Source organism: Merops nubicus, unplaced genomic scaffold, assembly GCF_000691845.1.
Source record: "Merops nubicus isolate BGI_N331 unplaced genomic scaffold, ASM69184v1 scaffold3924, whole genome shotgun sequence".
In the NCBI taxonomy this organism is placed as follows: Eukaryota; Metazoa; Chordata; class Aves; order Coraciiformes; family Meropidae; genus Merops; species Merops nubicus.
The window spans coordinates 47,360-65,401 of NW_008603476.1; the positions used below are offsets into that span (position 1 = coordinate 47,360).

The window sequence follows — 18,042 nt, forward strand, 5'->3', positions numbered from 1 at the left end:
GGAAAGATTAATATTGACAGCATTTATTTATCTAACATGATTGGATTATACAGCTAAATTATATTACTATATGGAGAAAGTGCACAGTATCAGGTATGTGCAATGTTTCTTAGGGCAGCTGAGCAAGAAGTTGCTGTGCCCTAAAATAAAGTACTTATGCACCTGAAATGGCTTTTTGTTGTTAACTGTATCTGATAGTAACATATCTACATTTCAATAACATGATTTTGTTTAGCACATGTTCTAAATCAGTAAAACAGAATTTTGGCAGTCCTAAATGCTATGATTTTATATTAAGTATAGTGAAAATACTTGTAACAAGCCCAAGCCCACAGATATTCTCTCCTTTTTTGAACAGTGACTTCATTTCACCACCCTTTCTCTTGTCTTGCTGAGATTAAAAATTATTATGAGAAAGCCTTGGATATACTTATAGTAAAAAGAGACATTTTTGAAAAAGTTAGGGTGGAAGCATACATATATAAATAAAGAGGTAAACCCTAAAGCATAAACTTGAAGCAAACTTTGTCCTGACACCATGTGAAAATGAGTGAGCTGCATGCTGTGTGTAAAATCAGCATATTTTGTGTTGACAAGTGATGTCAAGCAGTATTTCTTTTACGGATAAATTCTGTGACAGTTGAGCTGTGGCTAAATTACTTAGAAGGCTTGTGGAGTTTTCAGAATGCTTGGAAAACAAATCCTGGAGGGTTATGTGCTTGTTCTAGGGATGGTGGCCATAGGTGCCTGTTATCTGTTGGAGGAGAACAAGAAAAACGATAGTAGCAGTGCTCCTGTAGGTGGCTGCAGTTTCCTGCCAGGGAAAAACAAACAAACAAACAACTGCCAAAAAGCTACCATTTATTGTTTCAGCAGACTGAACATCAGAATTTATTAGCTCAAAGATATTTACTGATAGAGGCAAAACCAAAGCTAACACAGTTCATAGATCTTGATCTTCCATTTTCTTTTTGGAATGGTTTAAAAACAAATTGTTGCTTTTTTATTAATAAATCCCTATATAGAAACAATCTCTTACATTTTTATTTCCTGCAAGGTTGTTACTGATGCTTTGTCTGGAGGCAGATGTTCAGTTTTCAGGCACATACTAGTTGTAAATTTACAAAAAAAAAAAAAAATTACACCCCAAAATGTGTCTTCCACTATGTGAAATGCTATCATAGCCTCTGGCCCTGGGCTGCAAGTTCTTGGCAAAGGTTGTCTGGTAAAATTTGTATAGGTTACATTTGCAACTGGGCGAAACTCAGTGTGAGACCAAGGCCATTTCTTATGACCCCTATTTCATTCTTAATCCTTATCTTTGCAATCACAGAACCTCAGTTATAGTTGTAGACATAGGCTGGAGGAAAAATACTCAATGTAAGAAAATACATTGTGTAAGAAAATATGCCATGTAAGGATTATTAGTAGAAAGGTTTAACAGAAAATTAGGCTGCATCATAGTTATTCTGGCTTCTAGTCTAAGGACTTGTAATAGTTATGTGAGGATTTTTAAGCTGTATCTGTAATAGTTGACCGTAGTTTTTATAGATAGCAAAGGTTAAAAGTTTGTTGTTGAATGTGAAAGTGAGTTAGAGTAATGATTCACAGTGGGATGATTTCACATTCAAGAAAAAGATACTTCATCCTCAGATGACAAAGAGACTTATAGTGGATACCTCTCAAATACTATGTAAATTGGGTAGAGTTTTAGGAGCCGTATATATTGCATGTGTTAGGTTTATTTTGTCTTCAAGCCTTTGCATAGGTATTGAACACATTCAGGTATTTTTTATGGCCCCTTTAATTAGGGAACTGCTGTAAGTTGTTGGGGTTTTATTATATACTTGCTCCAACAAAGCCTAATTTTGAATTACATTTTTGTGGCATTTTGTAACATTTAGATACAGTGCAGTATTTGAACAACAGCAAATATATACTATATATAAACTACAAAGAAGGCAAACTTTTTAAACCTATTGTTATTGCTGCTCTGCCCAGGCTGATACACCATGTATGTATCACCATTACCTACATCACTCCTTTTTGAGCATTTTAAGTGGATTGCATACAATTCGAGAAGTTGCACAAACATGAACCAGCTGATCTTGAACTGAAAAAGAAGAAATAAATTATTATTATATCTCAGTGTGCATCAGGGTTTCCTATAGCAGTCAGTGTGCATGATCTTACCCACAAAAATATGAAGTAATGTGAGCCTTTCTTTTTTAAGGAAAAATGCATTTGATTAAGACTGCATCTGTTGTGGAATAGAAATATATGTACATGTGTATGCTGGCATACTGCAGAATCTGAGATGTACACTGAATTAATTCATTTGAGTTTTTTAAGCTTTCATTGTTTCAAAAGTCAGTACAGTCATTTTGGACTTTCTGTGTTTCAGCTTTCTGTGATGAACAAGGAGCTACAGTTTTTATTACAATATTCTTTGCATAGTATGTGAACACTCAGATGTAGAAATGTTCCTACTTGAAGTCCAAAATATGTAACTGAGAGTTTATTCACTGTGCGAAGGAATAATTCCTAGTTATTAAAACAAATACTTTATTTCTTAGATTAAGGTCCACTAGATGTATCATGCTTAGCATTTTAAAACAGGTCTTGCTGATTTAGGCCTGAGTCTCACACTGGAGCTGGTTTTACAGTGATATAAGGAAGAAAGTTTTTTTTAACCGAAACAATAGAAGTGGCATGCTAATATTTTGATGAAGTCAAGTGCTGATTGCCCAAACTATGGGAATATCCTTCAGCATATAACTGACTTCAAAATTATCTTCTATTTTCTGTTTGAGGTTCCCCAAATTTATGAATCTCCAGTTCCCTCTTTAAGTGGTGTTCCAGTTTATAATGTACTGGTGATATTACAGCCAGTGGTGAACTGCATTGGGATATAGACCCAGCCTGTGAAGGCTCAGGTAAGAGTTGGGATTTTTGTTTGTTTTTTTAACTATATGGCACAGTTTTGCTAATACTTTATTCAAAAGCTTTAACAGAAATTATGAAAGTACTTTTTCAGAATTTTTACAAAACAAAGCCATATATTAAAAAAAGAGGCATTTACCTGAACTTCTCTAGGCTGGTTTCATGGTCATGTTTATTTCCCTGCCTGAGGTGTGGGGTTCCAGACTACAGTGCCACTTCAGGGGGTGCTGGTGATCTGTGGCTTCAGGGGACTTGACAAAGGACAAAAAAAGAAGTGAGCTCAAAATTGCTACAAACGGAGCTCTTTTCTTAACCATGTTAATTGGAATATTTAGGATGTTTGCTATATGTTTTTTAAAAATTCTTATACTACACCTGAAATGCATTCACAAAGTTGTAAGGAAACTTCAAAATAATGGTGAAATGTGGGAAGTTTAAGAGTGCAATGGCGTGGACTACAACCTAGAAAATGTTTTGTTTTTTTTTTTTTTTAACTTAGAATGATGCACATGGTAAAACATACCTATTTTTTACTTACTGTTGTATAACATGAGATCTTAATAAAATTTAGAAGTGCTGATAAGGATAGTAAATGTAGTATCTTATCTTTAAAATATCTTAGCTCAGTCATCTCTTCTGTTCTCCTTGATCTGAATTAAACAGTTGATGAGATTAGCTTTTCCAGCCAAGTAAAATGTTTGACAGCATGCAACACCCTTTGGAAGAGGATGCAGAAGCTTACAGAAAGAATTGGAATGCAAGAGCAGAGCATGACTGAGAACTAGTCTTTTGTCATTTGGCTTCTGAGCTTGTTGTCCAAGCCTTCCCCTCCCTTTAGCACTTTTGATACAAGTTAATCCTAGTGGTGCACTTCATAACCCTGGGTCAGTGATCGAAACCTGCCTGCCCTTGAGAGAGGTGTGCAGATTCCTGTGCTGCATCAGCTGGAGCAGAAGTAGATCATCTAATTACTTTGTGCATCTTTACACCAGTTTTTTTGCTCCGATTTATTTGCATTCTGAAAAGCGGTTTACTACTCCTTGGAAAAAACTCCACTGTAAATACTTATCTTCTAAATTAAAAATTATATGTAAAGCACACTTTAGTTTTGTGAAATATTTTGATGTTACGAGTTGCATATTTAAGAGCTACATCCCATCTAAATCTAGATGACAAATTGTGGGGTCTGGCTTACGCATATTTGGTGCAAGGCATGGGCATGGCTGAACAAAGGTGAAGACAAAACGGGGCCAATTTTATTTTCTTTAGTTGTGGAAATAAAATGTATAAGACCAGTTACTAAAGCAAGCCAGCCTCCAAAGCACACGGCTTGCCTCAAAGTCTCTTGTTCTGTTCTTCACGACTCCTCCCCTCCCCTATGGTAGGTATCAGTGTAACAAATGAACAGACTGTGATTCTTGCACCATCATTGGGGAATGAAGTAGCATTTAAGGATATATATTGAAATCAGCTTTGCCAGTTTAGCAGGTTTTATGGCCGTACAATGAAAGAGGTCGTGCTGATGATTCTGTCCCAAACCTGGGAAGAGAAATCCTGTAGGAGAGACTGTGTTTTGTTGCTTTCCTTGTGTAGGATTTCAATTTATGTTAAAATGCCTTTAGCATGCTCTGATGTTGGCAGACTATGACTCAGTTTATCATACAGGATATTAAATCCTTTTAGGTTAGCATGAATTTGTTTATAACAAAAGATTAACAAGTAGAACCAAGATATGGTAGCCTAGTCAATGGCTTTGAAATACTGCACTAACTTATATACATCAGCCCATCTTAAGATAATACAGAAGTAAAATTGGTCTTCAGAGGTTAAAAGGAAAACAGACTCACAAGATGCTGAATGTTGTGTCTGTCTGCACAATGAATGTGATGCTGGTGATAGTTATTAACTGGTAGCATCTGGTGGAAAAAAATGCACTAAACTGCTACGGGTTTTGATTGGTATTCCCCCTCTCCCCTGATTAGATGAGGATTTTTATAAGACTGACTGGTGTGGTACTGTGATAAACTTGTGAAGTCATGGTCTCAGCCACGAGATGCCACAGAGGTATAGCATCTAGGAATGCAGAGCTATCAAAATCTCCTGTGAGTGGGCTGTATTTTGGTGCTTTGGTGTTTTAAAAACAGTCTGTATGCTGTTTTATCTCTGAACAGTCTCATCTTTCACAGTTTATGCTCGTAGGTATAAATATTGAAGGTACTGGTATGCCACTTAGCATTTTACACTGAAGTATAAATATTCTGAAATTTATATGTAGCACATGGTTTGAAATACTATTGTCATTTGGTAGTTGGAGCAAAGGCTTCAGGAGTCATGAGTCTTTAGTGTTTTTTCCTGACACAATGGAAATTTTAAGCTACTAAAATTTTTTGTAACGACAGGCATTTTTAAGATTGACATGTCAGCAAGCTTCACGCTGTTCAATAACCATCTAAAGAAATACATAATGATTTGAAACAAATGGCTTTGCTTCTGTCATGCCTAGAAAATGGAATATGGCTGGCTCTTCATAAAACAAACCCAAAGCTTCCTTATGTTGCTGCTTTTTCTTTTTTTTGTTTTGAACTAACATATGATCATGACATTGTTGTGCAGTTCTCTGCTGCTTATGTTTTAAGTTGAAATCTCATTTTTGTTTCAGATTCTCCTTCTTCTGTGGTTAACAAACAGCTTGGATCCATGTCACTTGATGAGCAACAGGGTGCGTGTGACAGGAAATGTGCTAAGCCCAGACATAGTTGATTGCAATGCTTCCTTTTAAAATTGCCTTTCATGATGATAAACAGTCTAAAAATGCTGTTAATCTACATAAAATAGGATTCTGTAAGCAGATCTGCTGGAAACTCATTAATTATTTAATTCTTAACACAAGTAACAGAATAAGGTTAACTTGTTTTCAAAAGCCATCCGATGCTCAATTCTTAATGGGTTCAGTATAGGTACAATAAATATCTTATGTACTGCACATTTAGAATATTTTTTGAATGCAAAGTAAAAATAATTCTTTAAACAGTCTTTTTCTGAATGGTTCTTCTTGGATCAAGGTGCAAATATCAGGATTGAAGTAACTTTTAATCATGTTATGCCAAATTAATTTATCTTATGCAATAGAGATGCACAGCTTTGTTATACTTCCACAGTTTGAGTAACTCAAGCACCTATCACACTTAGGTGCATATTACCTCTGTAACCCCTTCTCCTATACCCTTTCTGTTAGACAAGTGCTAGTGTTTCTCTGTAGATGCCCTGTGGGCTGGTGGTAAAAAGAATGCATATTCATTAGTCTTCAAATTATGAGCAGTGAAATGGGCTGTAGGTGACCCTATTCCAGCTGAACCAGTGTCATCTGTAGTGGATATTTATCCCTGAATAATTAATGAGTGATAGATGGTTATTTAAAAATAGATTTCCATGCACACTGCATTATGCTTACTTCCATATCAAAGCCTCTCTGCATTTAATAGCTCAAATCCCACAAAAGAGCTGACTGTTTCAACTTGTTTCACTAGCATAATGTTTTGAAATCCCATTTCTGAAAAATAGTCTTTTGGCAACTGTTGAAATTCTGGTTTATTTTAGATGCCAGAACATTGGAAAAAAAACCTAAGCTGTGTTTTATGTTGACAAAATAAATTCATTTTGTCAAATTACGTTTTGGGATTAAACAGCCTTAAACCTTAGTATGTTAATTTGGTAATTATTCATGGCTCAGTAGTCTACATCACTATGATAGTCAGGTTTAGCTGGAAAATTTGCTTATAATTAGTGGCCAAGTTATGTTCTTTTGTATGAACTCAGTGTAACGCATTATTTGATGAGAGTAGAATAAACTAAAATTAACATCAAAAGTCAGTAAACCTATGTTTACTGAAGTTCTTACAACTGTGAAAATTTTGGAAAAGGAGTAGATTATTCCATGAAGTGGTGAATCAAACCCACCTGACAAAAGTAAAACCAGAAGGTTTAGTTCCAAAATCTGTATCATGTTCATTTTCAGGCAGCATAAGTTGCCATAAAATATAATTTGTGTATTACTATTATTAATGCATTCTTGTAATAGAACCATAGTTGTAGTAGGCACCTGTAAGGTTTTTCTAATATTTTTCTTCCTGTGTTAAGAAATTACTTGAGCTAATATGAAGAGGTTTCCTCTCATAAAAGCACTACAGGTTTTTTGGTATTCAAAAAAAAAAGCAAAATACATTTGTTTATTCAGACTTTATTGGTAGACCAGGTTTCTGATTGTTTTAAGGCAATCTTTTTCATTTGTGATGGTAAGCATCACCAGAAGAGACTAGAATTTTATTTCTTGTTTGGAAAACTAAGAATTTGGAAAAGAAAGCAATTTATTAGGAAATCTTTTGTCCAAATGGTGACCAGAAAGAATACTTCGCTGAGAATCAGCTGGAATTTTTGAGTTAAACAGCATTACTTTCACTTCATATTTGAACGGAAATCTAAAAAAATATGCAAGCAGCTCAGTCATATCAGTTCTTTTTATCTAGAAACGCTGTTTAGATATTATTCTTGTCTTTTCTTAATTTGGTACTGAATCAGCTGTCTTCTGTTGGACCAGTCTCTTTTGTTGGCATTTATGTTTTGAGACTATTTCTAGGTTTAAAGATCTTTGGCTACTTATTTCAAACATATAAATTTATAATGCTCTTATTCTGACAGTCCAGCAGAAGCTACAAGTCATTCCCATCTGTACAAAATGGTTTCAAATGGATTACAGTGATCTCTGTTGGGTTTAAAAGATAATTTTTTTTTTTTTTTTACTGTGATTGTATTAATGGAGGGTTGCTGTTAGATTTGTAGCCATGTAAAGACAATGTAATGATGATAAGGTACTGCCTGAATTAATATGATTAAAGAGGGAACCTGAAGCCAGAGAACTAGCTCAGTTATTTGGAGATGTAAATGTGTGTATCAATCCCGCGCCATCTTAATGCTGCTTCCTACATACAGAGAAGCCATGTTGGTTACTGATATTTCTAGGTATTTGCAAGTTAGTGTGGGGGCTTAGTAATCCCTTATGGTAGTGTCTATACCAGATTGTTCAGTGCCACATTACAGATACTTGAGCTGGCTCAGAACAAGGTGGTGTGTCAGCTATCACAGAGTTACCTCCTCATAGGTACTGTAAATCCTTGAAACTGTATTGGCATGTGTTGTGTCCCAGCCACTTGGCTCTGCCTTCCCAGTTAGGTGAACTGGTTGAGTGCTGATATGTGTATAAAACTTTCCAGATCTTTAGTGAACTCTGCAAGCTCAAGAGTATCAGACCTGTGTTTCATTGTAAGGTACATTTGTGGTCTGTACTGCCTCCTTTGGTAAAGTACTACATCTAATTAGTATAGGAATTGTTTAGACAAAGAAATTATATGCCTCTGGCTATAGACTGGGCTGATCCAGAGAATTAGTTTTATTTTTCACTGTCCCTTTGACATCACTGTGCCTTATACTGACTGATGTCAATTTAATGTTGTTCAGTCAGTATTCCTCACTAAAAAAAGAAATCTTCATCCTTCCCTCTGAGTTCAGCTGCTTCTGATGAATTTTCATGTGTTAAGCCTTCCCATGGAATTCCTATTTCCTGAAATAACACCACTGAATTTCTCTTCTTTAGATGAATTTTTCTCTCTTCTTTCCAATAGACTAGTGAGTAGGGCAGTATTTGAGACGTGGGAAACCATCTTGAAGTTCCTTCCAGTCTTAGTTTAACTCATTAATGCAATTGGTAAATCTGTTTTTGTGCACTTACCATTTCACAGGTAAGAGCTCCAAATCTTTATGAAGTTACACTTGTATGGCTCATTTTCTGAAGGAAAAAGTGCCTATGAGGGATATTGCTTTCAGTTGTGGGGTTGGTTTGTTTTATTTTGTTTTTTATTTCTAATAAGGTTATGAATGACATTTTGTCTTAATTTCTAAGGGTGATACTTTAATAGTACCTTCCTTCTGTAGGCACCTGGAGAATGAACTTTTTTCATGGGAGTGTCTGTTCTAGGACAGGGTTGCTTATAAGATAAGTAGTTGATAGTATCCTTAAAGAATAATGTATTTGGCTGTAAAATTTGTAAAGTTTCAGGGTATTTTTGAAGAATTTGGAGTAGAGTTTATTAAGGTGTTGACTGACAAGCTACAACTTTTTCTTGGAGCAATCATTGCCCTACTAGACCTTGCAATCAGACTAATAGTTTTAGCAATAGCTCTCCTCTAAATCACAAAGGCTGTATGACTTTTCCTCTTCTTTCCTTTGTTTTTTATCAAAGTGAAGTAGATCTGGCCTGATGAGAAGAACCATGCTTCCTTATGATCTAGTCAGTCCTTGGTGATCACGTTGTTCTTGAAAGCACAGAGTTCAGGACTTCTGGATTTTATGTGATGTCTCTAAAAGAATATTCAATTATGTATTGGGCAAAGCTTATTAGCTTTCTTCACAGAGGCTCCCATTCAGCTTTCATTAGCAGTGTAACTTTAATATAAAATAGTGAGCTACACAACTAATTCTCTGCAGTTTATAACGATTGTCTCATCTGTGTTTTTAAAAGTTTCTCGTCCTTATTAGTGTCAGTGTCATGCTCTAAAACTAGTTCAAGTAAGAAACTGACCTATCCAAATTGTAGATCACATTCTTGTAGATTTAAGAAAAAGCTGTTACACAGTGTGGTTAAACAGCTCCCTGCCTCCAGAAATTTGTAAAAATAATTTGTACAAATAATTTCTCAGTTAGTGTTCTCTTTGCATAAGTCTGTAGCAATTCTTCCAGCTTTTTGAGTGTGACTAAATATAAGCATTGCTTCTGCAGTAAGTGTAGTTAGAGGCCAGCCTTTATGCATCTTGGTTACATATTTTGATGTTGAGATTTTAAGACAGGAAAGCATTGTTAAAGTAATATGATCTGAACTTGGTAACACAAGCCTAACATTCAATTAGGTTGATTCCAGTTAGGTGGTGTTTGGTTACTTTGATCAGTCATAGTAACTAGTTTGTAATAGTGACATTTGTGGAAGCAAATGTTGCATAGCAGTTACAAATAGTCATTATTTGGTGGCTGTCTTGGACTATTCAAGGCAGCAAGTTACCTATCTGGGTTCCTTATTCAAAGATAAGTCTTTTTGGTACCTATTAGAAGGAAGGTAAAGAATTCTTCAGTGATGTATTTTTTTCAGCATCCAACTCCTGCTGACTTGTGCGGTGTGTTGGAACAATCAGTTTTTGTACTAGCTTAGGAAGGGATGCTCAGAGTTTGAACAGACTTTTATAATAAGAGATGCTTGCTGATAGGTTGCCAAAAAATAGGTAAAGCACCTGTTTAGTTAAGAAATAATATAATTTTTGTTCCTAATATATACCACTATAAAATATTTTCTCATATTTATTTCTTTTCTTCGTTTATTTCAGGAGCAGGAAACCTTTCTTCTGATCAGTTTTATCCTTGATCCACTCTAACAAGAGTGTAACTAGAATATTTTAGAGAGTATGAGCTTTTCTTTGCATAGAATAGTGATGCCCATGCCTTATGTATGATTAGTATCATGGTTGTAATTGGTTAATCCTTTCTCATAAAAATATTTTAACTTTAGTTATTTGTGGTTTGTTTGGTTTGGTTTTATTTTTTTTTATTTATTTATTGTGTGTGTTTCCCCCCCCCCAATTTCTCTTTATGATATGTAGAAATACATATTCAAGGTTCTTTGGAGCAGCTGACTGCTGCTCCTGATCCTGTGAGTGGTCTTCTGCCTGTCAGCAGTTTAAAAATATGAGCATTGATTGTTAGGTTAAATTCTTACATGCTAATTCAGGGTTCCTATAATCTATTTGTATTTTTTGAAATGAATATGCCGTGGCAGTATTGTAACCATTACTGTTTTAATCATAGCCTTTTTTGAGTGGGGGAATTTGTAGGTTTGTGCTTGAGTCAAATGTTAGATTTTAATTGAAGTTTACTCAAATATGATCTGAAGCTTTTTTTTTATCATACGTGTCAGTCTGCTGCCAATACTGCAAGTATACTGACAGTCAAATTTCTGAATTTCTTAAACCAAAGAAAATATGTCATGGTTTTGTCCAAGCAGTCCTGAGATAGAAAGCTCAATGTTCATGAAAAACAAGACTTTGTAGTCTACTTAGCGGTGATTGGAGTGGTACCTCATACTAAGTAAACTCTCTCATCTGAGTTCTGAGGGGATGGCACCTCTGTAGTGACGCTTAATCTGATGGTGCTTTCCATTAACTTCTTAGTATTGCCCAAGGCAAACTTCAGTATTAATGGCAATTGTGCTATGTGTATACATAGATTGTGACCATGAATTTTGCTCAAGGATGGGGGGTGGATTGATGCCATTGAGCAGTTCTGTTTTGAAGGTGCCTACTGAACATTGTTAAAAATGTATATATGCAGCAGACGTTTGGCAGACTTTGTTTGATTCGCTTCTACTGCTTTTGGATATCATGAACAGTTTGTACTTCGCTTATGCTTATTATGACATGAATGGTTTTTTTTAAACCCAGAGATCTCAGAGCATGAATTTACAGTGGTTTTATGACAACTAGCTGACAATTCACAGCAGGTCTAAGGATATTGGTAGTCAACTGAGTTCTAAGTAGGCAAAAAAATAGAGGGGGTGATTTTTTTATAGACCACAGATTGTGTCTAGATCTCATAATAGTTTTTTTTGTCATGTCTATTTATGAGGCAAAAAAGACTGAACACCACTACCAAAAACATTTTACATTCTTATTATTATTATACTTGATAGAAAAGGGATCTCCTTATAAAGGATAATACTGTATGTACACATACCTATCTGCAATTTTATTTATCTGCATGTTGAAGTACAGCATATTCTTTGTTTTCCTTTATAAATGCAAATAATTTCAGGCCATTTTAAAGCATTGCAAGTTTGGTGTGTTTACTCTGAAACTTTTTAACTTTTTGCTTGGGCTGTAAGAGATCTTAAATAGACATCGTACATGCTACTACCATATTTCGCCTTTGTTTAGATAATTAAGTGAATCCTCAGAATAACAATTTTGTGTATTACTGGTGCCCATACAAACTTTATCAATCCCCGTATTTACAGAGAGTGATAAGCCACGAACAGGAACAGAACCAGTTTTAAGTTTGCACTACAGTACAGAAGGAACGACTACAAGCACGATAAAACTGGACTTCACTGATGAGTGGTAAGAAGTTAAATTTCGGCTTGACTGGTTATTGATTGGCAACAAATCACTAACACTTGTCTAGAACAGATAGAGGTAAATTACTTTTCTGCATGGTATATGAGTATTTTTAGGTGTATATAGAAAATTTGAAATGTCTGTAGTTCTTAATGCATTCAGAACATAAGACAGTCATACGTTAAAATGAAATTTATGCAAAGAGGGATTTTGTGATACTTAGTATGAATCTTTTTAATGGTAACATAATTTGAAACATGCTATCTTCATCAAACGTTAGCATAATATTAGTGTTTGCTATCTTAATAAAGCAGGTTAGTACAGTGATAGAAAGGTGGTCTAGGGCTAGTGCTTAAGTTTTAAGTCTCTGCTCTACCAGACTTCATACGTTATTCTGCAAAATTAGTGTTTCTATGGCACAATTCCTGAGTTTTAAAACAGTGAAATTAGTATTTCTTTGTCTGAGGAGTGTTGATGAATACGCTTGGATAAGCTATCAGCTTTGTGGACTGCTAAGATACTGCAGTGATGGCATCTTTTTCACTTAATAAACACGTACTTTCCAACTGGCCTGACTTCCTTGGTTTTGTATCGAAGTCTAGAGCATCTCAGGATCTCCCAAATTAACCACAATCCTTATTTTATCCATTTCTACTTCATAGAATCATAGAATCCCTTAGGTTGGAAGAGACCTTTAAAATCATCAAGTCCAACCATACTTCTGTTCTTTCACTTGTGTTTGCAAAATTATTGTAGAAAACAGTAAGTAGAAATGCTTGCTGGTATTTGTAACCGGGGGGGGGGGAGGGGAACAACAACAACAAAAAACAAAACAAAACAAGAAAAACAAACAAACAAAAAACCAAAAAAAAACCCAAAACCAAACAAACCAACCCCACTACATTCAGCTGCTCTTAAGTGCTGTGGCATTAGAAATAAAACTTAGACCTTGACCATAGCAGTCTGGAAACTTTAAACAGTAATCTGTGTGTTTCATAAGAATTAAGACTTTGCCCAGGTGTATCTGAAATGCTGTGACAGTTATGTTCAACCAATCTGTCAGACTGTATTTCTATTTAGAGTCCAAATCCAACAAGCTATGAAATAATTTGTTTTGCTGTAACACTTTCAACTAATTCTGCATTTAGTTTTGTAGTCATCTTTGTTTAGTATTTTAGGGTAGGCAAGTTTCACAAGAGGAACAGAGCATTAACAAATGCTTTGTCCATTGATTCTAGTGATTTTTTTAATGTAATAATAAAATATTACTACCGCTGTATCACAGAAAACAGATTTTATTGAACAACAGTAACACTTTGTTCCTGTCTTTATTTTGAACCAGATTTTGAAAAATGCATTTTGCACTTCAAACGTTACTGATGTAAGTGATTCTAAAGACGGAGCGTTTTAATTAATAACTACCTCAAAAAACAATATTAAGAAAAAGTAGAATGTACACAAGAACATTACTTGTTACAAAAAAAATCTGTAACTGGGGAAGCAAAGACCAAGTGAAAACTACTAAAACTTCATGTATGTATTCTGTCTAAAGCAAGTGTTTTAACAAATTTCTTCAGCCAAGGGTTAGCACCGGGTGAATGATAATTACAAGGTATAATACAAATGGAGAATGAGAGACTAAACATAATAATCTTTTAAGATTAATAGTAGCAATGTTCAAGGCTTTAGGACAGGACTGATAAAAAGACATATTCAAATAAGCAGTGCATGAGAAACAAATCAAAATTAAGGGAACTAGAATGTGCATGATTCAGTCCCTTTTATTTAACAGAGTAATGGGTTCTTGAAACATGGTGTAAGAGAGAGAAACAATCTGTATTTCTAGAAAATATTTGATACTTTGCTGCATGTTGAACTTCTGTTCAAGATGGGGCAGATAGATCAATAAAGAAACTAAACATGGTGGTAAGCTAACTTAATAGAGCATTTGTAATGGGCAGTGTAGAGTGAGTAGTGAGAGGAAGAAGCATTTCCTAGTGGAATAAAGTTCCAAGGCTTTCTCAGTTCAGACGCTAACTAAAAACATTGTGTTGAAGAATGGAATAATAGAAGTAGGATGCAATTCCCTATAACAAAATGGTGCAGTTGAGGGCAAATAACAAAACCTAATCAGAAAGTTTGTCATGTTGTGAAAATGAAATGGAGCAAGACATGGACCTAGAATCATAGAATCCTTTAGGTTGTAAGAGACCTCCAAGATCATCAAGTCCAACCATCAAGCCAACACTACTAAGTCCTCTGCTAAAACAGATCAGAATCTGTCAGGGTTGGAAGGGACCACAAGGATAACCCAGTTCCAACCCCTCTGCCATGAGCAGGGACACCTCACACTAGATCAGGCTGTCTAGAACCTCATCCAGCCTGGCCTTAAAGACCCCCAGGGATGGGGCCTCAACCACCTCCCTGGGCAACACACTCCAGGGTCTCACCACTCTCATGGTGAAGAACTTCTTCCTCACGACCAGTCTGAATCTACCCACTTCCAGCTTTGCCCCGTTCCCTCTAGTGCTGTCATTACCTGATATCCTAAAAAGTCCCTCCCCAGCTTTCTTGTAGGCCCCCTTAAGATACTGGAAGGCCACAATAAGGTCACTTCGGAGCCTTCTCTTCTCTAGACTGAACAGCCCCAACTCTCTCAGTCTGTCCTCGTGGGAGAGCTGCTCCAGCCCTCGGATCATTCTCGTGGCCCTTCTCTGGACACGCTCCAGCAGGTCCACATCCCTCTTGTAATGGGGGCTCCAGAACTGGATGCAGTACTCCAAGAGGAGCCTCAGCAGAGCAGAGCAGAGGGGGAGAATCACCTCCCTCCACCTGCTGGCCACACTTCTCTTGATGCAGCCCAGGATCTGGTTGGCTTTCTGGGCTGCAAGTGCACACTGCTGGCTCATGCTGAGCTTCTCATCCACCAGCACCCCCAAGTCCCTCTCCTCAGGGCTGCTCTCCAGCCAGTCCCTGCCCAGCCTGTATTGGTGCCTGGGATTGCCTCGACCCAGATGCAGGACCCTGCACTTGGCCTTGTTGAACCTCATGAGGTTGGCTTGTGCCCCCCCCTCCAGCCTGTCCAGGTCCCTCTGGATGGACTCCCTTCCCTCCCGCCTGCCAGCTGTACCACACAGCTTGGTGTCGTCAGCAAACTTGCTGAGGGTGCACTCAGTGCCACTGGCCATGTCCCCGACAGAGATGTTAAACAGGACTGGTCCCAGCACTGACCCCTGAGGGACTCCACTCCTCACTGGCCTCCACTGGGACATGGAGCCATTGACAGCCACTCTTTGGGTGCGGCCATCAATCCAGTTCTTTATCCATCTAGTCGTCCACCCATCAAACCCATGTTTCTCCAGTTTGGAAACCATGATGTCGTGGGGCACAGTGTCAAAGGCTTTGCTCAGGTCCAGGTAAATGACACCAGTTGCTCGCCCCTCATCGATTAATGTTGTGACCTTTTCATAGAAGGCCACCAGGTTTGTCAGGCCTACCAGTCACTTCATTCTCAATATAATGCAGGTAACTAGAAAGACAAGTATGATCATAGATGTCAACAGATGGGAGACTTCAGCCAAGAATAAGAATTACTTGTGGTGCTGCTCAACTCTGCTCTGCTTTGTCACTTAGAATGCTGTGTACAATCTTCATCATGCTTTTGGGAAAACTGGTTCAAATTGACAGAGGTTCAAAGAAGGGTTATGGGGAAAACTGGGGAAACAGAAAACCTGCTATGGAAGCTCATAATAGGGCTTAAGGTAACGAAACCAGAGGTTGTTATTTTGCTCTCTTAGAAATATCCTCTTCGTATAACTGGTAGTGTGAGAAATAATATTTAAATAAAAATTAAGGCAGAGTAAGACATGAATATAAATTGGTATTGAGTGTTGTGCTAGAAAGTAGATTCCTCAGAGTGGAAAAAAAAAAAATCTGCCTAGACTGTGATTAAATTCATAGAAGTGATTATATCATATGAGGCATGAAATAGCAAAAATTCTAAACCTTGTGTCTAGCAGTATCCTTCTTTTCTGTCCATTTAGAAAAAATGCTGAAAATTCTTGATTTAGAAAATATGCTGGAAGGGATAGCAAAATTTTTTTACACACTCCAGGTCCAGGACAGCAATAAAATAGACTATTGCTCATCTACAGTACTAAAAGCTGTCATAGCTAACGTCAAAAACAAACAAACCAAACTGAAGTCTAGAATAGATTCTCAAGAATCTAAACTAAGCGTGACTTGTGCTGCTTCTACCAATGTAGCGTATAAAATAGTTTAATAACATGCACAAGTAAGAAGATACCTACAGTTTAAGTTCTTGAGAATCATGCTTATAGTTCTTACAACTCATCTTTGTTTTCACTTTTGTCTAGTGATTTGCAGCCAAAACACAGATGTGGGACAGGAGAATGGGAGAGCTCAGGAAAAAGGCTTTGCATTTCATAAAATAAGGTCTTCTCCAGACTCTAAAAATGTTAGTTTTGATGACATTTAAAACATGAGTGTTACATATTTCCTAAGCAAAAATTTTCCTTACTGTAAAAAAATTATTGTTCCACAATAATTATCTAAACATGAATGGGGAGCAAATCTGAAGTACCAGATTATAGTAAAAATTTGGGAATAACAAAAATTTGAGGACTGAAAGCCAGCAACAGAAATCCACTCTTCAAAAGATAAAAGGGTGATAGTTACTAGTGAAGAACCTGGAGAATTTTATGTAAATCAGATTTTTTAATTGGGTGGGATAAGATTATGTATTAGTGCTCAGCTGACAGTTTGTAATAGAAGATCTCTGGTCATGTAAAAAGTGTGTAAATAGTGAATGAGACATCCTTTTGAGTTCTCACAATATTTTGAAAAGCAATGAAGAAATCCTTTTAAAGTTTTTGTTGGTCTTTGTTTTGGGTTTTTTTTTTTTTTTTGACAAGAGAACAAGGTTCTGTGATGCAGTGGAATAGTGTGGGATGAGTGGCAGTAGACAAAAGAATTTTGAAATGGCTGTGGAGGTTGTTACTTGTAGCTGCTGCCAGGAGCTACTGAATTGTGAGAGCTTAGTGAAAAAGATGATGATGGTCAGGCTGTGCTGTTGCAATGATCTATTTACATTATTTCTAAATTTTTTTATATGTTATGTTGCCAGGAGCAGCACAAATTCAAGCTCTAGAGGGAGTGGAAGTCATTGCAAAACTGAAGACCAAGAAGACACTGTAAAAAAAGCCTCTGAAGAGTCTGGGCTTGAAGATGAAGAGATAAGTAAGATACAGCATTATTTCTGTAACGTTAAGTTAAAAAATCTGCTCTCCTATGTTTGTGACGACCATTGAACGCAGTGGGAGTCTCATACACATTCATATGAAGGCAAGATATAGCCATAATAGAACACTTTTTTTTTTTTAAGGAAGAACAAGGTACCAACTTGAGATGGCTGCAGATCAATATAAACAAAATGAACTTACCCTCTCTTTACTTCTACAACCCTTATTCTTTTTTCTTAACAACATATTCTGCTGCAGTTTGTATCAAAAAAAAAAAAAAAAGAATTGCACTTTGCAGTCATAAGTGACTGCTAGGTATTTTGTTACATTTCTTTCAGGCTTTCACTGTATTTGTTACATGTGGTTGTCTTGCTCAGTTAAGTGCCAAAAGGGCAGTCAGGTCAAATGGCTGGTGGCAGAGACATTTAAAAAACCAAACCAAACACCAACACAAAACCCCCTTAACTTAATTTGTGTCTTCAAAAATAATAGCTTTTAGTAACTGATCATCTGTTTCATGCTTAATGCTATTCTTGCAGCTAAAGCCTTCAGAGCATAGGATAGTAAGTATATTAAGGAACAAGAAATACTTTTCTTTTAGTGTATTGACCTGGGCAGCTACATAGGTTTA

At 36.5% G+C, this 18,042-nt stretch overlaps 1 protein-coding gene across 1 annotated transcript in view; it reads left to right on the plus strand.

Annotated features, from left to right (window-relative positions):
• The window catches only part of DCAF6 (DDB1 and CUL4 associated factor 6), a gene marked incomplete at its 3' end in the record, with an annotated part of 69,347 nt that overhangs the window by 33,343 nt on the left and 17,962 nt on the right, over positions 1 to 18,042 (plus strand). Inside the window, exons 12-14 of the mRNA XM_008938661.1 lie at positions 5,603 to 5,662; positions 12,051 to 12,153; positions 17,297 to 17,409. Coding sequence (XP_008936909.1) covers positions 5,603 to 5,662; positions 12,051 to 12,153; positions 17,297 to 17,409 — 276 coding nt within the window. The remainder of the gene's footprint in view (positions 1 to 5,602; positions 5,663 to 12,050; positions 12,154 to 17,296; positions 17,410 to 18,042) is intronic.